At 49.5% G+C, this 26,065-nt stretch overlaps 1 protein-coding gene across 1 annotated transcript; it reads left to right on the forward strand.

Annotated features, from left to right (window-relative positions):
• The first annotated feature begins 93 nt into the window (after positions 1-93).
• Positions 94-24,578, forward strand: AGFG2 (ArfGAP with FG repeats 2). Its single transcript, XM_080979807.1, has 12 exons — positions 94-334; positions 3,912-4,005; positions 4,533-4,648; positions 4,866-4,986; positions 7,360-7,495; positions 8,763-8,900; positions 10,812-10,914; positions 11,082-11,146; positions 17,620-17,706; positions 19,289-19,420; positions 21,435-21,520; positions 22,598-24,578. The coding sequence occupies exons 1-12, from the start codon at positions 144-146 to the stop codon at positions 22,667-22,669; spliced, it is 1,341 nt and encodes a 446-aa protein (XP_080835933.1). The 5' UTR covers positions 94-143; the 3' UTR covers positions 22,670-24,578.
• Positions 24,579-26,065: the final 1,487 nt, after the last annotated feature.

Below are 26,065 nucleotides of genomic sequence, written 5' to 3' on the forward strand. Positions count from 1 at the left end.
GGAGAGGGCGGGGCGGGGCGGGGGGAAGCCCCAGCCGGAGGAGAGCGGAGCATGCGCCGTGCGCGGCGGGGGGCGGCTGGGCGCATGCGCGGCGGCGGGCGGCGGCGCTGACAGGGAGCGAGGCGGCTGAGGTGCGCGCCCGGATGGCGGCGTCCGGGGCGAGGAAGCCCAGCTCCCCGCGGGACTCGGAGGCCGAGGTCTGGTCCCGCCGGGTGAGGGAGCTGGTCAGCTCCGAGCCGGCCAGCCGCCTCTGCTTCGAGTGCGGCCAGCGCGGCGTCACCTACGTGGACATCACCATCGGCAGCTACGTCTGCACCGCCTGCTCGGGGGCGCTGTGAGTGCGGCGGGGGGCGGGGCCACGCCGCTATGCGCGAGGCCAGGGGGCGGGGCCACGCCGCTATGCGCGGGGGCGGGGCTTTTTCCCACGCGGAATGCCTCCTGGGGGCGGGGCCAAGGGCGGGGCGATGGAGACCCTTCCTCAACCTGGCGCCCTCCCAGCTGCGTCAGGGACCCCATGGGGGAAGGGGTTAATGGTTATAATAATGTAACGGTAATTTAATATCTATACCCGGTCCATCTGGCTGAGTTTCCCCAGCCACTCTGGGCAGCTTCCAACCGAATATTCAAAACAATACAGCGTCAGACATTAAAAGCTTCCCTAAGCAGGGCCGCCTTCAGATGTCTTCTAAAAGTCAGATAGTTGTTTATTTCCTTGACATCTGATGGGAGGGCGCCACCACCAAGAAGGCCCTGTGCCTGGTTCCCTGTAACTTCTCGCAGGGAGGAAACCGCCAGAAGGCCCTCGGAGCTGGACCTCAGAGTCCGGGCAGAACGATGGGGGTGGAGACGCTCCGTCATATATACTGGGCCTTTGAGGCCGTTTAGGGCTTTAAAAGTCAGCACCAACACTTTGAATTGTGCTCGGAAACATACTGGTTTGTTTCTGTTGTTGCCCTTGTTTTTATTATGTGTCTCGATCTTATGAACTGCCTTCAGATCTACAGATGAAGGCGGTATACAAATTTAATAAATAAATAATAAAATCAGCCCCACAGCCAGCCTTGGCCGAGGGTTGGGGGCTGTACTCCAAAACCGCTGAGGGGCTCCAGGTTGACTCCAGGTTGACTGAAGGCTAGACGACCTTTGGATTTGCTTGTCACCTCTGTGACGTATATGAGACCACCTGGCAAAATCATCTGGAGGCTTAGGACGTGAGACGAGTCTTGCGGGAGGAGTGCAGTGGCTCCTCTAGGGCAGCGTCCTGTTCCCACAGTGGCCAACCAGATGTCCCAAACGAATGGAAGAAACCCACAAGCAGGACTTGAGCGCAACAGCATCTCTCCCCATTTGCGACCCTCAGCAAACTGCGGGAGTTATAAAGCAGCAAGTAAAATTTTAGACGCGGGTGGCGCTGTGGGTAAAACCTCAGCGCCTAGGACTTGCCGATCGCATGGTCGGCGGTTCGAATCCCTGCGGCGGGGTGCGCTCCCGCTGCTCAGTCCCAGCGCCTGCCAACCTAGCAGTTTGAAAGCACCCCCGGGTGCAAGTAGATAAAGAGGGACCGCTTTATAGCGGGAAGGTAAACGGCGTTTCCGTGTGTGCTGCGCTGGCTCGCCAGAGCAGCTTCGTCACGCTGGCCACGTGACCCGGAAGTGTCTGCGGACAGCGCTGGCTCCCGGCCTCTAGAGTGAGATGGGCGCACAACCCTAGAGTCTGTCAAGAATGGCCCGTACGGGCAGGGGTACCTTTACCTTTACCTTTAAAATTTTAGAAACTGTGCGCACAATTAAAAGGAGGGCAGCGGATGACGAAACAGACAGAAGGCACCAGCGATTTGGAAGAGGCCTTGTTTGCGCTTCGTGTGGGGTGCAGAAGGACCTCTGGGATAGCGCGGGATTGGCTGCTGCAAGACGGCGCAATGCATCCTGGGCCGCTCCCTGATGCTAGCCGTGCTCTTTGGCCTTCGCTGGCCAGTGGGAGGCAGAGGCATCTCTTCGCTAAAACAAATAAGAGTTTCATAAGCTCCCCTTTGAGCGGAAAGGCAGGTTAAACACCTTTTGACCAAAGTAAATAGAAACTCGGGTTGTTGCCCTGGATGGTGGGGTATGGCTGACATGAGAGGGAGGGTGGAAAAAAAGGAAATCTGTGGAATGCTTTTAAGCCAGCCGTTGTCAACCTGGCGAGTAAAAGGCGACATGGTAGAAGTGTGTAGAATTATGCCTGGCATAGAGAAAAGCTTTTCTCCCTCTCTCACGACGCTAGTACTCGTGGGCTTCCAATGAAGCCAAATGCTGGAAGCTTCAGGACAGATAACTGGAAGTCTGTCTTCACACGGAGCATAGTTGAACTGCGGAACTCCCTCCCACCGGAGGCGGTGATGGCCAACAACCTAGATGGCTTTAAAAGAGGATTGGGCAAATTCATGGACCAGGAGAGGGCTTTCGATGGCTACTGGGTGGTCAGAGGTAGCAATGCTTCTAAACACCAGTTGCTGGAAAGCACAGGAAAGGGAGAGTTGCTCTTGTGTTCGAATCCTGCTTGCAGATTTTCCCATCATGGGCATCTGGTTGGCCTCTGTGAGAACAGGAGGCTGGGCTAGATGGGCCAGATTGTGTTCTTAAATTGTCGTGATATGAGTCCTTAATTTCTTTTCCCCCTGCCCCACCGAGGTTGCCCAGATCCCTAATCCAGGTTGACTCCCTGAGGAAGTTCTCCCCACATGGGGTTCCTCCTCTCTCCGTGACATTCTGGATATTTCATTTCCCACCCTCTTAATAATTAACTGCCACGGGCAGAGATAATCCTTGCATCAGCAGGTCAGAGCGCTAGGGGACAGGGCCATGAGGAGCCCAGTGGGGCAGAGTCGACATCTAGGCTCTCTTCCCTGAGGGCCCAGACCTCTCCTGGATTCTGCGGCTCAGGATGCACAGCATTCTCTGCGTTTTCCTGGCAGCTCAGAGAGCTGTCAACATCATTCTCTTCACCAAGGTGTCTCTCTTGCAAAAGCACACACACTTTGCTGAACTCAAAGGCCTGGTTTCTCCTGCTCTCCCCTAGAGAGCATCTACTCAGTGGCTATAATCAGCAGGTGCTTTTCTCTTTGCTGTGTTTCCTGCATTGCTGGGACTAGCCATTGTGATCCACGCGACGGTCACCTCCAGGCTTGATTATTGTAACTCTACGTGGGGCTGCCCTTGAGACTGACCCAGAAACTCCAGCGGGTGCAGAATGCCACAGCAAGACTCCTTACGGGGTCTTCGCTGCGAGATCACATTCACCCAGTGCTATACCAGCTGCACTGGCTCCCGGTGGAGTACAGGATCAGGTTTAAGGTGCTGGTTTTAACCTTTAAAGCCCTATACAGCCCAGGACCCTCGTACCTACGGGACCGCCTCTCCTGGTATGTCCCACGGAGGACCTTACGGTCTTCAAACAAAAACATCTTGGAGGTCCCGGGCCACAGGGAGGTTAGGCTGGCCTCAACCAGAGCCAGGACTTTTTCGGCCGTGGCCCCGATCTGGTGGAACGCTCTGTCACAAGAGACTAGGGCCCTGCGGGACTTGACATCTTTCCGCAGGGCCTGCAAGACGGAGCTGTACCACCAGGCCTTTGGCCAAGGCACAGTCTGACCCCCCTCCTTTTGTAATCCTTGCAGAACTCTAGCCCAATGGTTGCCATTAATTTGATTTGAATTGATTTTAGAATGAATTGATTTTAGAATGAATTGATTTTAGAATGCTGTGTTACTTTTATTGTTGTTAGCCGCTCTGAGCCTGCCTTCAACTGGGGAGGGCGAGATAATAAATTATTATTATTATTATTATTATTATTATTATTATTAGATGACCCTTGGGGGTCCCTTCCAGCTCTACAGTTTTGTGATTCTTCTCCCCCACCCCACCCCAATGCAGCCGTGGCCTGAATCCCCCTCACCGGGTCAAGTCGATCTCCATGACAACCTTCACGGAGAGTGAGGTGCAGTACCTCCAGACCCGTGGGAACGAGGTGAGTCGGGGCCCCGCTGAGGCCTTCATGGCAGTTGTGTCCTGCTTTCTTACATGTATATATAAGACAATTTATAACAGCAAGGTGGCGAGCTCGGTTTGGTGACTGAGAGGCCAACGGAAGGCACAAGTGAGGTTTCAGAGGGTGGGCAGGTGACGGTCCTCTCCTGTGGTACTCGGTTCAAGCCCACTCACTTCCCGAACAACGCCCAGAGTTCTGAATTGCACCTTATTCCTCATATGCATTGATAAGAACCTGTATCTTTTAGTGCAGCAGTACCTAAACTATTGACATCAGGTAGGTGGCTTCCCCGTACTTTTCCAGCTCCTGCTAAACAGCATTCTTGTTTAGGCAAGCCTGCCTGGTCGATTTGTGTTTATCCCCTTTTAGTTTAATTTTTTTGATTATATAGTAGCTTTTATTGATGATTCTGTTGTTTCTCTCTCTTTGAGTTGTCCCTTCTATTACAAGCAAGCAGTGTCTAAATCTTACGAAGTAAATAATTCTGGGCCCCTTACCCACCCCAGGCCTGTCGGAAGATCTGGTTGGGCACCTTTGACTCGCGGACGTCTCTGCTGCCAGATTCCCAGGACCCTCAGAAAGTGAAGGAGTTTCTGCAGGAGAAATATGAGAAGAAGAGATGGTGAGAATGACAGGAGCCTGTCCTTCAAGGGGAGCTCAAATCCAGGAGCTTATGGGTGGTAAAGGACTCAGATGAAATTCTGCAAACTGGCGTGGGCTGTTTATTTTCACGTCTTACTCCAAAGGCGAAATGTTGACTTTTCACCCCCCAAGGAATGAGAGGGTGGGGAGATTATCCTGGGCGGTGGTCTATCCTCTCCTCTGGCTTCCCCCTGCAGGTACATCTCTCCAGAGCAAGCCAAAAACCTGCCCTCGCTGACATCCCAAAGCTCCACGGTGGAAGTGAAGACGCTGCTGGGAGACTCAGGAGCCATGCCTACAGCAGCCAAGCCTAGCCAGGTTGGGAGTATCGGGCATCCTTCTGGCTCGACTAAGTTGCTCAGAAATTCTTTCCATTCGCTGGCCAGCCCAGGCTAGGCCCCTACCTTGTTTCACAAGCTCTGATACCAGGTTTTTGACAGCTGTTGGGGAGTAGCAGGGCAGGGGGCGGTGGGCTGTAGTTTGCAGTGTTCGGGGCTTGTGTAATTTGGAGAAAATTCAAGCAAGAGACAGTGAGAAACGAGAAATTCACAGAGGATAAGGCATAGGGACGTGGGTGGCGCTGTGGTCTAAACCACAGAGCCTAGGGCTTGCCGATCGGAAGGTTGGCGGTTCACAGAACTGCATAATATAATAACAAACAAAAGCAACACTGCCCCCTCGCCCCAGTTTAAAAGGCCATATACTACCAAAGGTCTGGTTAGAGAGGAACATGTTCACCTAGTGCTTCTCAACAACCAACAATCCATCCTGCCCCACAGAATCAGTAGATTCTGAAACTTTGCTCAAGTTCAAAACAAGCATGGCGTGCCAGGGAGACCTTTGCGATACCCTCTTCTCCTAGCCGCTGTGTATCTTCTGCGTGCTAAAGCCACATAAAGCTTTCTCCTTATGCTCCAACAATATACAGCCCAGGACACAGTATTCTCCCTTAGCACCTCAGTGGGCCACAACTTGCTTCAGAGTGCATTTGTGGTGCATGCCGGGCTCGGGGGGGGGGAGAGATCTCTTGATGGGCAGGATCCCGGCCTTTCATTCTGACCGGCTTTCCTTTTTCCAGATTGCAGGTGCTTTAGCATGGTCTCCTGAAGACCACTTTTATTTTTTTTATTTTTTTAAAATGATTTTTATTTAAGTTTTGAACAACGAAGAAAGAAAGAGAAAAACATACACAATACATATCTCAAAAAAGAAAAAGAAAAAAAAGATTACAAAAACACACAAAAGAAAACACAATTCAACAATAAAAAACAAAAAGCATAACAATTAAAAACAATATCTCTTTTCCATTTCCGTTTTTTTAGTTTACTTATTTTCTGGACTTCCTCATACCTCCCTCTTTTGTATTCCAATCCAAATTGTTTGTCCAGCAATTTCTTCTCAACTTTTTTTTTTAATCCCAATCTTTAACTTTAATATAATATTGTAATATATATCTTCAATTTCTTTAAACCTGATCTTTAATCTTAATATAATGTAACGTTAAAATTTTCCCTCTTAATTGTCAGATTTCCATTTCTTTAAACATCTTTAGTCCTAATCTTAATCTTAGTCTATCATTAACTTTAACCTGTACAGCTGGAAACCGCTTATTTTCAGTCCAACATCACTCTAGCATTCTTTAATTTTACAATGTTTCTGAATAAAAAAAATCCTTCCAGTAGCACCTTTAAGACCAACTAAGTTAGTTCTTGGTATGAGCTTTCGTGTGCAAGCACACTTCTTCAGATACACTGAAACAGAAGTTGCCAGATCCTTCTATATAGTGAGAAGGTGGGGAGGGGTATTACTCAGAAGGGTGGTGGGAATGGGAGATTGGCAGATAGCTGAGATGAGCCTGCTGATGAGCCTACCCACAATAATACTACAACCAGACTTAACACGGACACTGGCACCAGAGCCTGCAATAAACCCAGATGCCAACTTTGCTGCCACATACACCCGGACAACACCATTACTGGCCCCAACAACATCACACATACCATCTCGGGACTATTCAATTGCTCATCATCTAACATTGTGTATGGCATCAAATGCCAACAGTGTCCTTCAGCTCTCTATATTGGACAAACAGGCCAAACCTTACGCCAAAGAATAAATGGACATAAATCTGACATCAAGAATCACAAAACAGAGAAACCAGTAGGAGAACACTTCAATCTCCCAGGACATTCTATACAAGATCTCAAAGTAGCTGTTTTACTACAAAGGAATTTCAGAAATAGACTGGAAAGAGAAGCTGCTGAATTGCAACTCATTACCAAACTTAAAACCATGGAGAGACCTGGTTTGAACAAAGACATTGGATTCTTATCCCATTATACATGACTAAGCCATTTCTCACCTTCTCACCCCTTGCCTTTTCCTGTAAGACCTATTACAGTCGTTAAGAGTCGTCAGCAGGCTCATCTCAGCTATCTGCCAATCTCCCATTCCCACCACCCTTCTGAGTAATACCCCTCCCCACCTTCTCACTATATAGAAGGATCTGGCAACTTCTGTTTCAGTGTATCTGAAGAAGTGTGCTTGCACACGAAAGCTCATACCAAGAACTAACTTAGTTGGTCTTTAAGGTGCTACTGGAAGGATTTTTTTTATTTTGACTATGGCAGACCAACACGGCTACCTATCTGTAAATGTTTCTGAAGATAGTCTTTGAATTTCTTTTTCCAGATTGCAGACAGGAGCCAGCCGCAGGGCCCCCAGCCAGCCAAGAAAGCCAGTATGGACCTCTTGGCCGACATTGGGGGAGACCCCTTTGCTGCCCCTCAGCCTGGACCTGCCTTCACAGCCTTCCCTGCTTTTGGGAGTGAGTAACTTCTTGTGGCTCCTTATCACACCAGAGAGAGGGTGGGTGTGTCTGGCTGGACAGTTTTGATCTGGAGGGAGTGTGTTAACTGAAGAGGCTTCAAAATGGGCATCGGGGGGGGGGGATCCCAAGCAACCAGGGAGTTGGGGGAGCTGCCTTTTCCACCATGGGGAAAGAAAAACGAAAACACTGGCTTTCGGCTCCTTGACTTAGAGCAGGGTTTCCCAAACAGTCTCTGGCTGGGTTTTTTTGGGACTACAACTCCCACCATCCCTCGGTACCAGGACCAGTGGTCAGGGATGATGGGAGTTGTAGTCCAAAAACAGTCAGGGAGCCAATAATATACGATATCTTTATTGTCATTGTCCATGCAGAACAATGAAATTGAAAAACTACATAAAACATTCAAAAACCCCTAAAAACTCTGAAACCCCATTTTAAAGTACACTATACTATAGAGACCCCTTATGCTGCGTTTAGAACCAGAATTGCATTGCGTAGAAACTGTTTCTCAGGCGGCTAGTCCTGGCCTTTATAACCCTGTACCTTCTTCCAGAAGGCAGAAGCTGAAAGAGATCATTTCCGGGGTGCGCACTATCCTGCGCTATCTCTGCCGCTTTCTTATGGCACCTGGCAGCATACAATAATAATAATAATTCATTATTTATACCCCGCCCATCTGGCTGGGCTTCCCCAGCCACTCTGGGTGGCTTCCAACAGAATATTAAAATACAATAGCCTATTAAACATTAAAAGCTTCCCTAAAGAAGGGCTGCCTTCAGATGTCTTCTAAAAGTCTGGTAGTTGTTTTTCTCTTTGGCAAGTTTGGGAAACCCTGATTTAGACAACGGACCGCTAAGACACAGGGTGTGCTTACAAACCTGGAGAGTTGGTGAGAACGTGATTCTGCAGTAGCTGGGTCACTGGGCAGATCCAACAGGCTCTAATTGCTTTCCTATGGTATTACAAAAGAGGGGTGAAGAAGGTGTGATGGAGGGGAGTATTCCTGCCTTGCCAAGGGGTTGGACTGGATGACCCTCAGGGTCCCTTCCAACACTTACGATTCTATGAGAACGTTCTCCCTTTTCTCCTAATGCCCTGCACTCAGATTTGCTCGAGGAGGTCAGAGCCCTAGACTTGGAGGGTTGGAGGCCCCTTCGATGCAGGAAGAAATCTATTGGTGGTAGATTCAGGACAGGCCAGAGAAGGAACTTAACCCATGCACAACACTGCGGCTAAATAATCCCTCTTGCGCTCTCTTTCTCAGGCCAGGTGCCAGCCCAGGCCGCCTTCACCAGTTTCGATGCCTTTGGAGGAAGTCCTGCTGGAGTGACCTTTGGGGACGCGTTAGCCGCCAGCCACAGCCCTTTCCAGAGCCAGCCCATGGCAGCCGGTAACATGCCCCGTAAGTACTGTATTTTTCGCTCTATAACACGCACCTGACCATAACACGCATGTAGTTTTTAGAGGAGGAAAACAAGAAAAAAAATATTCTAAACGAAACAGTGGATTATGATTTTTGTGGTTCATGCTGTGGCCACAGACATGTGATCTGACGGTGAGTTTGGGGAGCCCAATGGAAAAATCCTGAGGATCCATGTGGATCCATGGTTTGTAACTACGTTTTTGCACCACTGCAGTCGCAGGCAACAGTGGATCCGTGATATTTTTGGTGCAGGCTGTAGACATGGACATGCTATGTGATCTGATGGTGAATTTGGGGTGACCCAGTGCAAAAATCCTGAGGATCCATGTGGATCTGTGCTTTGTAACCACGTTTTAAGTGGGGAGGGAAGGAAAAGCACTCAAGGGACAAGGAGAATGTGTGGGGTGTGTGGAGAAGGATGCTGCTAATAATGCAGAAGAGGGGTATAAGGGGAGAAGGCTCCTCTCCTCTCCCGCTTTGCTCCTTTAAAACAAGCAGGCTCTGCTTCTCTCCCTCCTCCCCGGCTTAGAGAGCTGAAAAGCTTTGCTGCTATTTAGTGAGCTGAGTAGGGAGGAGAGAGGGACAGAGAGCACGGTTGCTTTAAAGCAGCCAACCAGACAGGAGCCGCTTACACCTGTGTAAGCGGCTCCTCCCCTGCTTTGCTGTTTTAAAGCGAGCCACGGAGGAGGGGGGAAGGAAGGGGATCCATGGATCCTCTGCTCACGACTGCAGCAGATCCCCCCCCCGCCACCCATAGGCATTCGCTCCATAACACGCCCAGACATTTCCCCTTACTTTCTAGGAGGAAAAAAGTGAGTGTTATGGTGCAAAAAATACGGTACTAATATTTTGTTCATTCCGTTTATATTCCGCCTCCCCTATAGTTCCTCACCCCCCTATTTTATCCTCGCAATGTTTTATTCCTCCTCGTTCTCCTTTCGTCGGCAGGCGGAGACTGTTTTGCTCCCACAGGCCTTTGGGAACTGACAGATTTTTTTCTACTACCTGCATTTTAACAGATTTGTTTTTGCATTGCTTTAATTCTGTTGCATTAAAAGTGAAAACATACCGTATTTTTCGCTCCATAAGACGCACCTAGTTTTTAGAAGGGGAATGCAAGAAAAAAAATATTCTTTAAAGGGAGCGCTGAGCAGAGCCTGTCTGCATCCCAGGCTCTGCTCAGCGCTCCCTTTCACGAGCCGAGAGGAGCGTGGGTGCGGCGCTTGCAGGCTTTTCCCCGAGGAGCGAGAAGGCCAGCCCATCACTGACGGGCTGCCCTTCTCCCTCCTTGGGGAAAAGCCCCCAAGAGCTGCGCACACGCTCCACGCGGCTCGTGAAAGGGAGCACGGCTCTTGGGGGCTTTTCCGGGAGGTGGGGGAAGGGACTGAGGGGCTAAGCCAGAATCTAGAACAGCAAGAGGGAGCACTGTGCATTGATCCCTCTCGCTGTTCTGGCTTCTGGGATAGCTGCGAAGCCTGCATTCGCTCCATAAGATGCACACACATTTCCCCTTACTTTTTAGGAGGGAAAAAGTGAGTCTTATAGAGTAAAAAATACGGTAAAAGATAGTTTAAAATGTAACTAAGCTATTACATATTATATGCTTTTAGCTTTTTGTATTTTACCTGCTATGTTTTAATTTGTGTAAACCAGCTCGAGTCCTGGTCTGGGAAAATGGTGGGAAGGTGGGGGTGAGGGGAGAGAGAGACAGAGAGAAAATTTTAAAAATATATTAATTTTGTATATCTTTCTTCATCAGCAGATCTCAGGGCAGTTCACAGCATAAAAATGCAACATAGAAGCACAAAACACACGATTAAAACAAGAACAAAGAAACACAAACCAATAACTCCCAAACAAACCAATATTAATTAATATTCTTCCTTGCAGGTGGAACCCACATGGGCGGTTTCCCCGCCTCCCCTGCTAGCCAACCAGGAGTGGGCATTCCAGACATGGGCGGGGCCTTCAGAGTGGGCGGAGTCCCAAGCAGGTAATGGGTTTCCCTCTGGATCAACTGGTTTGGGGCTGGTGGGTCTGTGGACATTTCTGCCTTTGGCCAACGGGTGTGTGTGTGTGAGTCTAAGTGGCCTCTGGGTGCATCTCCCAGAGAGCCTGTACTTACCTGCTTCCTCCTCCTCCTCCCCCTCTCTCTGCCAGTGTCTTTGGGGCCCTCAGCCAGTCACCTGTCCTGCCCCCGCCCAGCCCAGCCACGGCCTACGGGGGTAAGTAGTTTTCCTTCCTCCTCTCGGTTCTGATGGTTGCTGCTGTCGTCATCTTCTATTTATTTGTAGGCCACTTTTCCCATGGCGGTGATCAAAGTGTCTTGCATCGCAGCAAACGAACAATAATAAATAGAACAATTCAAAAAACAAAACAAAAAACCCCCCAAGAACGATTAGAAATAATCATAATATATACAGAACATAAATCCATACGAAAACAATACAGATAAGCTAAGAACTAAACGGGAAAGAGAATGCCCTCAGGTGCTGCTGTGTGAACCTTCAGTTACCCACACATGAAAGATCGTCATCGTTTTAATTGTAGGCCACCTTTCCACAGTTAAAGCCAAGCTCAAGGCGGTTCACAACACGGAAAGATTTACATAATTACAAACATAACAAAAGTAGTCATAAACAGTGAAAGGAACAGATAAAAAAAGTACACAACCAAGCAGAACGATTTTCACGCAAGTCATAGTAAGATCTAAAAACAAATCTACAAAAAGTTAATATCGAGAGCAGCAACAAACCCCACCAAAAGAACCCGCTAAACCAGTGCTCCCAATTGGGATCTGCGTAACCCAACCGGGGATCTGTGGCACATACCTGTCAGCTGTCTGGGACATCCCCTTTTGGGAGGTGCCCAAAAGATTGTGAGATTACAGTGCCCAAAAAACACCTGTTTCGGGGCGCCATGCTCTCACGCTGGTCACATGACTTGCAGGGATGCACTGTTGATTTAAAGCAGAGTCTCGTGCCCAGCGGAAGGATGAGGAGTACGTGCTGCATACTCTATATTGCTTTATTTACAGTTCAAAGCTGGTATATTACAGAAAGACATCTTGCCTCTGCCGGAGCAGAAAATGCATCCTCTCTCCTCGACAGCTCGGAGAGAATCACACAGTGAAAAACAGGAAACCAGTGTACGTCACATCCAGTCTCCCTTTCCCGTGAGAAACTCCAACAGTACAGACTGTGGAATGTAAACACCTGTCTCGTGACAAGCCCTTTCGCTGCACAGTGAAGGAAAGCAGAAACCAACATCCTCCCCCTTTCTGTGAACATCACTGGGCAGCGTATTCGTACAATATCAGTACAAACCCAACTTCTGCACATAGGTACAGTGTTGATCCCTCGATACAATCTTGGACAATACATCAGCAGGAATTTCATTACCTGGCATATAGGACACCGTTACGAGTCCCTTCTGAATACATTCCCTAGCATGCTGCAACTTTAATTGCAAGTGCTTTGTGCTTTGCTTACAACCTTCAGACTTCAGCAAAGCCAAACATGCTTTGTTGTCCTGGTAAACCTGGATTGGACATTTGACAGGAATTTTCATATCTTTGCACAATTGTACTAACCATTCACAATCCTTAAGTGAATAAGACAGTGCATTCAGTTCGGCTTCACAAGTACTTAAGCTAACTGTTGTTTGCTTCTTGCATGACCAATCAAACAGACCTTGATTGTACATGTAGCAAACTCCAGACGTACTTTTCCTGTCTGTAGTGTCACTTCCAAAACTTGCATCTGCAAATATCTCAAGACCACCAGACTTCTGATTGTTAAATCTCAGTCTGTAATGCATAGTGCCTTTCAAATACCGCGCTATGCGTTTCAGAGCTTTCCAATCCTTGACACTAGGATTGTTGACTTGTCTGCTTAGCAAATTACAGCTAACAGCAATGTCTGGTCTTGAACATCTGGCAATGAAGTTTAGCTTGCCTCGCACACTTCTGTACAGTGTAGTGTCAGAAAATGCTTCTTCAGTGTCATCTACCTGATAACCTGTTGTCATCGGTGTGTCTACAGGGTTAGCATCCATCAGATTTAGTTTGCTTAACACATCAGCAATTTTCCGTGACTGGTGTACTAGAATGTTACCATCTTGATCTCTCTCTATTTCCAGAGATAGGTAGTTGTTTACCTCACCAAGATCTTTCATGTCAAAGTGCTCTTTCAGTTGAGCTAGGGCGTTATTGTACATTGCGACATCTTTCCAAAAGAATAATAAATCATCAACATAAAACAAACAGTACAGTTTCTTTTGCCCCTCCTCTTTGACAAATACACATGGATCAGCTTTTCCTTGCTGAAAACCTAGAGAAAACAATACTTCAGTGAGTTTTGTGTGCCAACACCGTGCACTTTGTTTGAGACCATAAAGGGATTTCTTCAGAGCACAAACAAATCCCTGTTTTACCTGTACGCCATCAGGTGGAAGCATATAAAGTGATTCATCTAGAGATCCGTACAGAAAAGCTGTATTAATATCATGGTGACTAATGTGTAGATTTTCCTCTGCAGCTAGCTTGAGCATAAGCCTAATGCTTTCATATCTCACTGTGGGTGAATAGGTCTCGTGATAGTCTTCACCTGGTACCTGTGCAAAACCTCTGGCTACCAATCTGGCTTTGTGTCTGACTATCTTGCCATTTTGATCTGTCTTCGCTTTGAAGACCCATTTGCTTCCAAGCAGTTTCATTCCTGGAACTACTGGAACTAGCTCCCATGTTTTGTTCCTTTCTAAGGAATCAAGCTCAGCCTTCATGGCATTTAACCATGGCTCAGCTTCCTTTGAATCCAAACCCTGGATTTCTTGGAAATTTGAAGGTTCAAATACCTTCTTGGAGCTTTTAACAGCTGTTACTGCTATCGTAGCAAACTCATCAGCAAATCTCTTTGGAGGTCTGCCTTTTGTGGCTCTTTGTGACCTGCGAATTAGCCTTAAGTCTTCAACACTCTCCTCTTCCTTCTTAGGAGAAAAACGACCTACTGTGAACAATGGTTCCTCCAATTCTTGATCAGAGCTTTCAGAGGGTCGCATAGAGGCTTTCGCACTCTTGAAATCCTCTGAATCACCCGATTCAGTTTCAGATTCAGACTCAGAACCTTCATCAGTGGGTGTGGGTTGTTGTGGTTGCTTTTGACTATCCTCAGTCTCATCACCGTCATCAGGATAACATTGGAAAATTCCCACATTCTCCCCCCACTTTGCATTGTACTCAACACTTCTCGTGAGCTTAATTGTCTTAGAGTCAGTCATCATTATTCTGTAAGACCCTTTCTGATAACCTAGAAAGATACCATGCAATCCACGCTTGTCTAACTTGGAATTTTGTGGTGAGTGAACCCACATGTCAGAACCAAAAATCTTCATGTGTTTGATGTATGGCTTCTTGCCAAACATCTTCTCATAGGGGGTACAACCAATCGCTGAAGATAACCTGCGATTGTAACTGTAAACAAAACACGAGAGAGATTCGGCCCAATAACTCTCTGGAAGATTGGCATCATGCAGCAAGGTTTTTAACCCTTGAAGCAATGTCTGATTTGCCCGTTCCGCAAGTCCATTCTGCCATGGCGAGCGAGGACTAGACAAATCGTGTTGAATTCCTTTCTCAGTCAGAAAAGCTTCAAACTGCTGAGAAGTGAATTCCCCCCCGCGATCAGTGAAAAGAGTCTTTATCTTCTTACCGTGCACATTTTCCAACCAAGCACAGAATTCCTTGAACCTAGGAAAAGCCTCTGATTTCTGCTTGAGATTGTACACAAAAATATATCTGGAAAATGCATCAACGAGAACCATGAAGTACCTATTTCCACCCAAAGAGGGCGCTAGTGGTCCAACCAAATCTGCATGAACAACCTGGTATGGTTCCGTAGCTTGCCTACTAGACACCTTACCTTTCGCAGCCATTTTCACCTTGTTTGCTGTGCATGCTTTGCACTTCATGTGGTACCTGCAGGGTTTAATAGTCATACCTTCAACCAAGGCAGGCATTTTAGATACTGCCTCAAAATGCAAATGACCAAATTTTCTATGAAAATCGTGAATACATTCTGCATGCAAACTTTTGTTAGAACCTGCAATGCAACAAGTGTCATCCTTTTCAACATCATCATAATACAAAACAAACAAACGATCAACATATTCTGCATGCAATACATAATCATTTTTCTTTGTGATGATGCACTTCTTGTTCTTGAAGGAAACGTCAATGTTCCGCTCATTCAGCTGTCCAACGCTGAGCAGATTATGTTTGGCGTCTGGCACGTAAAGCACATTCTGTATCGATAAGTCCAAACTGTGAAGAACAACAGTTCCGTAGCCTTTACTGGGAATAGTGTGGTCATCCGCCTGGTGAATCGCACCTTCCTGCGGTGTAAAAGACACAAACAGTCTCTTATCGTTGCACATGTGGTGGGTCGCCGCTGAATCAACAACGAAGAAAGATCTAGACGTCTTCTGGACCTCTGCAACCTTTGGAGTGAAGCGTGAAACCATAGCCTTGTGCTGCGTTGTCCTAGACACCGGACCTTTGCCTTTGCCTCGGCCTTTTCCGCGCGATGAGCTATCGCTGCGCTGTTCTGTCTTGGCCCTGGGATATCTGCATTCCCTCTTCATATGGCCTAGACGTCCACACGAGTAGCATTTCACTGCCTTCAAAGCTTTGGCGCCATCTGGTGGTTCCACTGCACTATGGGATGACGTCTGTGAAGACTCCCCCTTGCCCATGCAGCTAGCACCCCGGCGATCTGCTTCATTTAAAATCACGGCAGTTACATAGTCCACTGTTAGCTGAGCGGTTGGCTGCACAGCAATCTGGGTTGCAACAGACTCCCAACCTGAACCCAAAGATTGTAGTATCATGAAAGAATACACAGCCTCTGGAAAGTTGAGTCCTCTCTGTTGCAGCTCATGTCTCAGATTTTGCATCTCCATCAGATGTAAACGCACATCTCCACCTTCAGCAAGAGCCATATTATGCAGCTTGTTAAAGTAAAACATAGTGGATCCAGCTTCTGTCCTTAAGTGAGCCTCTCTCAAAGCGTCTCAAATTTCTCTGGCTGAGGTCTTATCACGCAATAGACAGAGCTCTTCCGGGGATACTATCAATGTAAGAGTTCCCCTTGCTTTGGAATCCTTAGCTTCCCATGCATCTGTAACTGGAGCTGGGGGGGTTTCTGTAATCACCTCAAACAAACCCTCTTTCCGCAGAATTGCCTCTGCATACAGAACCCAGTCGGCATAATTTTTCTTGTTGAGCTTAGGAATCCCACAAGCATCCTGAAGGGCCATCATGACTCTGGCATTAGCCTTCAGCGTCATATATGCTGCTTTAAATCTTGCTGCGTCACTGCTGCAGCTGCTTTATTCCAAAAGCGCACTTAAAAGTTACTTTCGATTTCCCCAGCATAGTGACTTGTGCCTGGGAGCCTTTTGCCTATTCCCGGCAAAACCGGCTTTAAAGGTTCAAAGTCCAGCCATAAAGCCATAAAGCCATTAACTAGAAGCTGGCAGGCTGCCCGGAGCAGTAGCACATACCTCATCAATCACCTCTACGCGCAGAGCAGATTCCGATCCGATCTGTCCCTCTGCATTCCGATCCTTTGCCGGCACTCCGATTCGACTTCTGGAGCCCATAACCACGTGTTGATTTAAAGCAGAGTCTCGTGCCCAGCGGAAGGATGAGGAGTACGTGCTGCATACTCTATATTGCTTTATTTACAGTTCAAAGCTGGTATATTACAGAAAGACATCTTGCCTCTGCCGGAGCAGAAAATGCATCCTCTCTCCTCGACAGCTCGGAGAGAATCACACAGTGAAAAACAGGAAACCAGTGTACGTCACATCCAGTCTCCCTTTCCCGTGAGAAACTCCAACAGTACAGACTGTGGAATGTAAACACCTGTCTCGTGACAAGCCCTTTCGCTGCACAGTGAAGGAAAGCAGAAACCAACATGCACAGCCCGGGAGATGGCAGAGCCCTCGTTTTGCACTGGGACACACTGGAGGGTCTGGTGGCACTGCTTGGCTTTTGAAAAACGGGGGGGGGGGGGTCCGCAGTATTTGGCTAATCCCAAGAATTTGTACCATAATGTTACATAGAGAGAGAGAGAGAGTGTCACATGAGAGTCAGATAGACACAGCCAGGTATACAGAGAGTCAGATGCAGAAATCTATGCACAAATTTAGGAAAGCTTTTGCTGTTTGATGGACTACTGTAGTTTAATATTTTGTTGGAAGCAGCCCAGAGTGGCGGGGTATTATATATATATATATATATATATATATATATATATATAAATTTATTTATTATACAACTGCATCCATCGCAAAATCGCCTTCTCCCCCGCCCTCGTCAGCCCTCCGTACTGCAAAACCGTGTGTTTTCCATGCGTTTCTCTGCTTACTGAATAAATACTGTTGAGCAGGAACTGATTGTGCTCACATAGCGAGGCCTGTGCATGTGTGTCATCCAATGAGGAAGTAAAATGGTGACGTGAAATTTTGGGGAGCGGTGTGTGTCTTAGAAGGAGGGGCAGATTTCTAGGCACAAGTCTTCGGTTACTATGGCAAAGTCTGAGGACCCCTGGCACGTTCCTGGGGTGTAGCAGAGGCCAGTTGCTTCATTTGTGGTATAACTCGGGGCACTTTCTCTTTCTCTCTCTCTGATGTCCAGCCTGCACCAATCCTTTCGCCACCTCTGCTGTCGCTCAGCCCACGCTGCCTTCCACCAACCCCTTCCAGACCAACGGCATGGGCCCAGGTAAGCCTTTCCCTGCCGCCTTGAGACTCTTGGGGTCGTAGGTTTGAGCCCCGTTTTTTGGGAGTGGGGGGAGATTCCTGCATTGCAGGGGCTTGGGCTAGAGGGCCCTCTGTTGTCGCCTCCTTCCAGCCATCCCGCTGCGAAAACCATCCGACGTAAATCAGCGACTCGGGCTTCTGAGCTTGAAGGTTCCCACACCTTCTCTGAGCTACTAACAGCAGCTACTGCTGTTTTAGCCAACTCATCAGCATACCTCTTTGGAGGTTTGCCCTTTGTGGCCCTTTCAGATCTACGTAATAGACGCAAGTCTTCAGCACTCATCTCCTCTTTCTTAGGAGAATGGTGGCACTCTTTTCATACCCCACAAATACGCCATGCACACCACGCTTCCCGAGCTTGCTGCTCTGTGGAGTATGGACCCAGGCTTCTGAGCCAGGGCACACTATCAGCAGAGCAAACTGCGCACACAGAATAGGCGTGAGGCTTGCGGAAGCATACGACAACTACAGATTTATTAATCATAAATCAGGACAAACATGTCGTCTCTCTCGTCGTCTCAGAGAGAACAGGAAAAGCAAAAGCTACTCACAACGGAAGCTTCAAGCAATGTAAACAGACATGTGACACGCAACAGTTCCACACGCCTGCTCCTTAAGGTGCAATGGAAATGTCAACATCCTCATGGTCCCGTCCAACTCTACAGTCCTGTGGTTCTTATCATTCGAGCAGAGGTGGGAGGGCGGAGAGAGAGACGGCGAGTCGGGCAAAGGAGGAGTAGGGGCGGGTTTTGTAAGCCGCCTTCTGCCCTGCAGGACTCATAGAACCGTAGCGTTGGAAGGGACCCCCAAAGCGCATCTAGCCCACCCTCTGGCAAGGCAGGCATCTCCCGTTGCTCCCTGCAACCCAGTTGGCAGCACCCGACCCTTCGATGGCTTTAAGAGAGTAGCAAAAGGCACCTTTGTGTAAATATACTTGCGGGAGGAAGCCGCCAAGCGGCACCTGGGTGCAACAGTGCTCTCCCCACCCACAGTTCCCAGCAGCCGGTATTCAGAGAAATACCTCCTTTGACATGTGGAGATAGAAGACAGCTGGAAGAGTGTTCTGGATCAGGCCATTGACCCATCTAGACCAGCCGGTTTGGGTCCTGCGCTGTGGAGCAGCGGAAAACAAGCTCGCTCCATCTTTCAGATGTTTGAAGATGGCTGCCCTCTCTCCTCAGTCTTTTCCAGGCATCCCCAACACCCTCCAGTTTCCAGGCCCCTGACCTTGGTTGCCCTCCTCTGCACAATACCCTTCTTAAATTGTGGCACCCAGAACTGGACAGGTGTGGTCTGACCAAGGCGGAATGGAACAGTGCTATTCCTTCCCTCGATCTGGACACTCGACTTCTGTGGATGCAGCCGAGAATAGCAATAGCCTTTTTTGCTGCTGCATCACACTGCTGGCTCATGTCCATAAGCTTGTGGCCCCCTAAGACCCGCTGTGTCCTTTTCACACGTGCAGCCGTCAAGCCAGGCATCCCCCACCCTCCACTGTTATTCATGCCCCTTCCTCATTTTTCTGGCTCTCTCTCTTCTTGCAGGCGCCTTCGTGGTGGGGTCCCCCAGCAGCTTCTCCACCTCCCCCCTCTCCAGCGTCTTCGCCTCCCCACTGCAGCACCAGCAACCGCCTCTGTTCCAGACCCAAGCAATGCTGAGTCAGCAGCAGAATGGCGGTAAGAGGTGCTTTTCTTTGCGGGGGGTGGCACTTAGTCCAGAAGTAGACATGCCATTGCACACTCACCCAGAGAAACTGCGGGCTTTCACATTTGAGGCGCTGTGGAATTCAGCAGCCTGAGCCTCATCTTCATAGAAAAAAATTACTGTATTTTTTGCTCTATAAGACTCGCTTTTCCCCTCCTAAAAAGTAAGTGGAAATGTGTGTGCGTCTTATGGAGCGAATGCAGGCTGCGCAGCTATCACAGAAGCCAGAACAGCAAGAGGGATTGCTGCTTTCACTGCGCAGCGATCCCTCTTGCTGTTCTGGCTTCTGAGATTCAGAATATTTTGTTTCTTGTTTTCCTCCTCCAAAAACTAGGTGCGTCTTGTGGTCTGGTGCGTCTTATAGAGCGAAAAATACGGTAATAAACGACAGTCAAGGTCCTATCCCTCGTTGGGGTTGTGATGGGCACATTGACGGGCTCTACATGCGTGGCCAAAACCTCTCGAGGCTAGAGGAAGGCCGTCGAGGGTCCCCACATAGCTCATTGCCCCTTGTTCCCATGGGGCTCATGGGAGAAGGAGAGAATGCTACAGGGAAAGGACCTCGGTGACCCCGATTAAGCCCCTTCTACCAGCACGCGGGTGGCGCTGTGGTCTAAACCACAGAGCCTAGGGCTTGCAGATCAGAAGGTTGGCGGGTTGAATCCCCGTGACGGGGTGAGTTCCCGTTGCTCGGTCCCTGCTCCTGCCAACCTAGCAGTTCAAAAGCATGTCCAAGTGCAAGTAGATAAATAGGTACCCCTCTGGCGGGAAGGTAAACGGCGTTTCCGTGCGCTGCTCTGGTTCGCCAGAAGTGGCTTAGTCCTGCTGGCCACATGACCTGGAAGCTGTACGCCAGCTCCCTCGGCCAGTAAAGCGAGATGAGAGCCGCAACCCCAGAGTCGGCCACGACTGGACCTTAGGGTCGGGGTCCCTTTACCTTTACCAGCACAGCAGAGAGGGGGCCCCTGAAATCAGCACATAGCACAAAAGCTTCCCACAGGATTTGAAGCAGAGTGTAAATATGTCTGAAGCAGAGGGCTGGCTTGCCTGGTCTGGGGCCGGTCACTGCCTCTCAGCCTAGCCTCCCTCGCAGGGTTGTTGCTCTGGGGGTTAAATGAGGACAGGGAGAACCGTGCACATGCCACCTTGAGCTCCAGACTCTCTTAAGAGAGCCAGCGGCGGTCTATAGCGGTTAGAGTGTCAGGCCAGGACTTGGGAGAGACCAGGGCTTGAACCTGCCCCACCTACTCTCAGCCTGAGCCACCTCATAGGGCTGATGTTTGGGGGGTTAAATGAGGAGGGCAGGAGAACCCTTGGAGATATAAAGGCAATAAAATAAAAATAAAAACATTTCCAGCCTCCCTGGGTGTGTTTTAGGCCCTCTGGGTGACTCCATCTCCTCAGAGTATTGCGGAAGAACGATGTCAATCAACATTTGATGATCTACTTCTCCCGGTCCACAATAGAAATTGTCCTTTCATAGTGCATCACTGTGTGGGACGCCGGTTTGACATCTACTGATAGGAAGTGCCTACAGAGGGTGGTGAATACAGCACAAGATATTATGGGCTGTCCCGTGAATCCACTGGATGAAATAGCAGAAGAACGTTGCCTCAGGAGAGTGAGGGAAATTCTCTGGGATGATTCACACCCTGGCTGGCACTTTCTTGATCTCCTGCCCTCGGGCAGAAGATATATAGAAGCATGATTAGTCGTGCCAACAGGGTAAAGAACAGCTTCTATCCTGGGCTGTTAAACTGCTGAATGAAAAGATAACAACAGGGCAACTGACTTTCGGGTTTGGCGGGTGTCCGTCAGTAAACGAGGGGAATTAAGACTAAGAGAGCTGAGTGGGCGGTGCTTATGTAATCTCACTGCATACAAGTTGTACAAGTGACAATAAAGTATTTCAATTTCATCTCATTACGGCAAAAGTCATCTCAACACTCACTCACTCACTCTCTCTGTGTGTCTCTCCTGCCTCAGGATCCCCATTCAGTGGATTTTCTGTTGCCAAAGCTGCACAGAGACCCCTTGGGCAGCCTGTTGGGATCTCCACCAACCCTTTTGTGGTAAGCAAGCCCCTACCCCTCTCCTTCCCCCTCCTCTTCCAGCCCTCCAACCTCTCCTGCTTGCCAGTTCCCCATCTCTTGTGATCACCTTTCCACACCCCAGCCCCTAGATCTCTCTCTCTCTGTGTGTGTGTGTGCATCCGTGAAGGCTCCAGTACGAAGGCAGGTGATGCTCACGTGATCTAGATACTAATCAAAGAAAGCAATGTTTTTTCCTCAGTTTGAGGGGCCAGGGTGGGAACAGGCTCTCTACGTAGAAAAGTTGCAGCGTTTGGGACTCTTCAGTTCAGAGGGAAAGGCAAGGAAGATGTTCAAAGTTCCACATAGCACGGGAAAAGCGGGTAGAGAATTTTTTTCCTCCCTCTCTCCTAACTGGAGGGCATCCAGGGCACATGAAAGAAAGTCCTTCTAGCTGATAGTTAAACTGTGGCACTCCCTCCAGCAGGAGGCTTTAAAGGAAGATGTCACTACGGTTGCCTTTTTAACCCCAGCGATGCTTCTGAAACCCAGTTGCCGTAAACCCCAGGAGGTGAGAGGGTCGCTCCTGTGCTTGGATCCTGGTTCTGGTTTTCCCAGAAGAGGCAGCTGGTTGGCCACTGTGGGAACAGGATCCTGGAACAGGCAGGGGAGCCCTTACGTTATTGAGAATAACTGAAGGAAAACAGTGTTTTCCTCTTACAGGTAGGTAGCCATGTTGGTCTGCCGTAGTTGAAACAAAATTTAAAAATTCCTTCCAGTAGCATCTTAGAGACCAACTAAGTTTGTTGTTTGTGTGAGCTTTCGTGTGCATGCACACTTCTTCAGAGACACATGAAAGCTCACACCAACAACAACATTAGTTGGTCTCTAAGGTGCTACTGGAAGGAATTTTTTTATAGTGTTTTCCTCTGTTTGGGTGTCAGTGGAATAAATAGGCTTTCCCTCCCTAGCTTACAGAATCTTTGGATATTTCAAGATGATCTTTCCGTTCAGTTGATTGGGGTGTTTGTGTGTCTCTGTGTGTGTGTGTTGATCCTTCTCTCGTCCCCGTCCCCGTCCCCCCCCACTCACCCACCTCTCTGTCTCTGTCTCCCACAGACCCCGATGGCCTCCTCGCCTGCTGGCCCTTTCTCCCTGGCGAAACACCCCCCCACCAACCCTTTCTTATAGCGCTGGCTAGACGACAGACCGCCGGAGACCCCCGACTCACCTCGAGAGTGTGTGTGTGTATGTGTGTCATATAGGAGAGAGCGTCTTTGCCACTTGGGCACTTTACTCTTCCCGCCCCCTGGACTGGGGGTGGGCGCTTAAGTGCTTTTCAGAAGGTTTTTTTTGGGGGGGAACCTATGGCCTCTCCCTCCAGAAAGCAGCGCACGATGTGACTTGCCAGGGAGCTGGGTTAGCTGGCTGCAAACCAGGGCAGTGATGCTTTCTGGGGAGAAGATTTGGGGAGGGGGGCGGCAAGCAGTTCTGAGTGATGCTGGGGAAGCTCAGTCCCTAGAGGTGGATGTGCATGCTGGGTAAACAGGAAGTCCAGGAGCCCCTGTGAGTCAACTGCTTCCTCCTTGGCCACCCCTCCCACCAGCTTCCCAGCAGCCCTTGTTGGGGGGGGGTCTGGGATTGCCAAGGTGGGGAGGAGAGGAGGATATTCGGGCTCTACACAGACCAGCCTGCATCCCCCTTCCACGTCTCTCTGGCTTCTTTCGGGCCCCCTTGCCAGCCGCCGTGGGGAGGCTTCAGGCCCCCTTCTCCTCTAGGGCGAAGCTGCCCCGAAGGCAGACAGGATTCCTCTTCTGCTCTCCCCGTCCTGCCTCTTCCTCTCATCATTTTATTGCACTAGACGAGGCAGCAGGGAGACGCGGTCAGGGTCGCCGACAAACACACCTGCCTGCTTGTGAGCAGACGAAGCATTTCTGGAGCAACGGAGGCTCCAGGCTGCAATGCCGGAGCCCCAGAATCAAGTCCAGAGGCTTGGAAGAAAGACAGAGACAGTGTGTATGGTCTGGGGCTCTTTTGGAAAAGGTCTGGGCCCCCTCCCCAGGCTTGGAGGTCTGTGCTGTCGTGCAAAACCCAAAGTTTGGCAACCCAGACTTTGCAGTCAGTCCTTGCTTGGGTCCCCCACTTCCGGCTGTGTGCTTTGCCAATGTGCATTGCCTTGCTGGGTTGGGGGAGCCTTCTGGGAAAGCCTTGGCAAGGGTCTCTGAGCAGCCCCCCAACATCCAAGAAGTTCAGGGGGCAGAAGGGAGAGCTGTCATCTCCTCTCCCAGCTGACACGCGCTCAGAGCCGTGTCTCTGCCAAAAAAGATGCCCTGAGCCACAATACCCTCCGACGTCCGCGTTTCCCGCCCTGGGGGAACCCCAGAAAACTGCCTTTCCAGCCCCCCCCCCCCCCGGAGGTCTTCCACCAGCCTCACCTGGTCAGACAGTGCCTGCAGAGTCCCAACATTTCAAAAGCGGGGTTTTATGCATCTTTCGAAAGCAAGTCCCTTCCCTTTCTCCCCCACTCCTTTTTCGTGGTCTCAGGAAATCTGACCAAAGCGTTAAGTTTCCGTAATTCTGTTTGGCTGAATGCAGAAATGGGTTGGGGAATGTGCTGGCTGGACTTCGATACCTGGGAGCAGGGAAAACTACGGCTTTGCTAAGCGAATGGCGGCAGCTCTCGTTGTGCTTCCTTCAGTGTGCTGTAGCTCTTTTAATTCTTCGCACCGTCCGCCCGGCTCCCACCTTCGCGCTTCCTCCTTCACCCGCACACTTTCAACCCAAGGCTCCTTCAAAGGCCACAATCCCTCCCCGCGCACAAGTATTCTACCTATCCCAGGCTCCCTAGGCCGGCCGGGGCTTTTTTCCTTTCTTTGGGGTAACCCTTCAATTGCCCCTCCTGGGAACAGAACGGATACGTTCCCCCACCCCCTTAAGGAAGACTGGAGTTTATATTTTCAACAAAAGTATGGACTACATTTTTAAAAGATATATATCTATATATACTCACGAAATATATAATAAGCGCAGAACTTGTTGCACTCAAAATGTCTATAGATATCTATATGGGGAAGGGGGAAAAATCTATTTGAAAAACAAACATGGTGGTTCCTGGTCTTCTTTCGGCAAACGCCTGCCTCTCGGGTTGCGGGCCTGGAAGCGGCTGGATCGGGGCCTCTGGGTTCATGGGCTCTGAATCCTGGAGAAGCGTCGCCAAGAGATCGGAGCGGGCTGCGTCTCGGCCTCCAAAGGCATTCCCAACAAGAAAGCAAGCCTTAAATCTAAGGCCTTCGCTCAGAGGTGGTTCCTGGAAGGGTCCAGGAAGGGTTGAGAGAGATCCTGGAGAGCTGTGGCTGCCAGTCCGAGCAGGTAGTGCTAAGTGGGCCAGTGGCAGCGTTAGAAACTCGGATATAACCACACTGCCAAATGGCACCTTAAACCTGGGTTATGTTCGCCACAATGGCACCACTTTGTCTCCCCCGTTGAATTTTTTTTATAATTGCTAATATTTTCATTTCTCTACCGCTTTATATTTTAAAGAAAAAAGTCTCAAAGCAACATCCAGTTCAAGCTTCGAGGGCAACATTTCAGATCCTTCTCTGAACGGCATTTTGCTTCCCCCCGGCTTAATTGATAGAGCTGAGCCATAGCAGGAGAACGCTAGGAAGGCAATGTGGTGCAGTGGTTAGAGCAGAGTTTCCCAAACGTCGGGTCTCTGGCTGTTTTTGGACTACAGCTCCCATCATCCCTGACCGCTGGTCCTGCTAGCTAGGGGACGATGGGAGTTGTAGTCCAGAAATAGATTGAGACTCGACGTTTGGGAAACACTGGGTTGGAGTGTCAGACTAGGACCTGGGAGGTCTGGGTTCGAATTCCCACTCAATCTTGAAGCTCCCCAGGTGACCTGGGAGTCAGTCACAGCCTCTTCACCTTCCTCGCAGGGTTATTCTAGAAATTAGGAGGGTGGTGGCCGCCTTGGAGAGAAAGGAAGGGATAAGGGTAAAGGGACCCCTGACCATTAGGTCCAGTCATGGCCGACTCTGGGGTTGCGGCGCTCATCTCGCTTTACTGGCCGAGGGAGCCGGCGTACAGCTTCCGGGTCATGTGGCCAGCATGACTAAGCCGCTTCTGGCGAACCAGAGCAGCGCACAGAAACACTGTTCACCTTCCTGCCGGAGTGGTACCTATTTATCTACTTGCACTTTGACGTGCTTTCAAACTACTAGGTTGGCAGGAGCTGGGACTGAACAACGGGAGCTCACCCCGTTGCGGGGATTCGAACCGCCTACCTTCTGATCGGCAAGCCCAAGAGGCTCAGTGGTTTAACCCACAGCGCCACCCACGTCCCTAAAGGAGGGATATAAATGCAATGAATCAGCTCTTCTGCCGACCTGCTAAAATTGCAAGGAGGGACCAGGCAGATATCTGGAAACCAGATATCTCCACGGTCACATTCGGGGATCACTACAAGCCAGGGGTCTGAACCTGTTTTCAGCAGTGGATCTTAGCCCTGGAAACTGGGACCTCATAGCAAAAGACACTCTCTTCCCTGCCCAAGGCAGGCTTTGCATCATAGAGGGTGGGGGA

This window comes from Podarcis pityusensis (assembly GCF_964106645.2).
Source record: "Podarcis pityusensis genome assembly, chromosome: 13".
NCBI lineage: Eukaryota > Metazoa > Chordata > Lepidosauria > Squamata > Lacertidae > Podarcis > Podarcis pityusensis.

What these genes read in the sequence shown, in the direction of transcription:
- AGFG2 (XM_080979807.1), top strand. Translation starts at nt 144, where the DNA reads ATGGCGGCGTCCGGGGCGAGGAAGCCCAGCTCCCCGCGGGACTCGGAG. An exon ending in AAATATGAGAAGAAGAGATG is followed by an intron (nt 4,649 to 4,865) that starts GTGAGAATGACA and finishes TTCCCCCTGCAG; the next exon opens with GTACATCTCTCCAGAGCAAG. An exon ending in GAGTCAGCAGCAGAATGGCG is followed by an intron (nt 19,421 to 21,434) that starts GTAAGAGGTGCT and finishes CTCCTGCCTCAG; the next exon opens with GATCCCCATTCAGTGGATTT.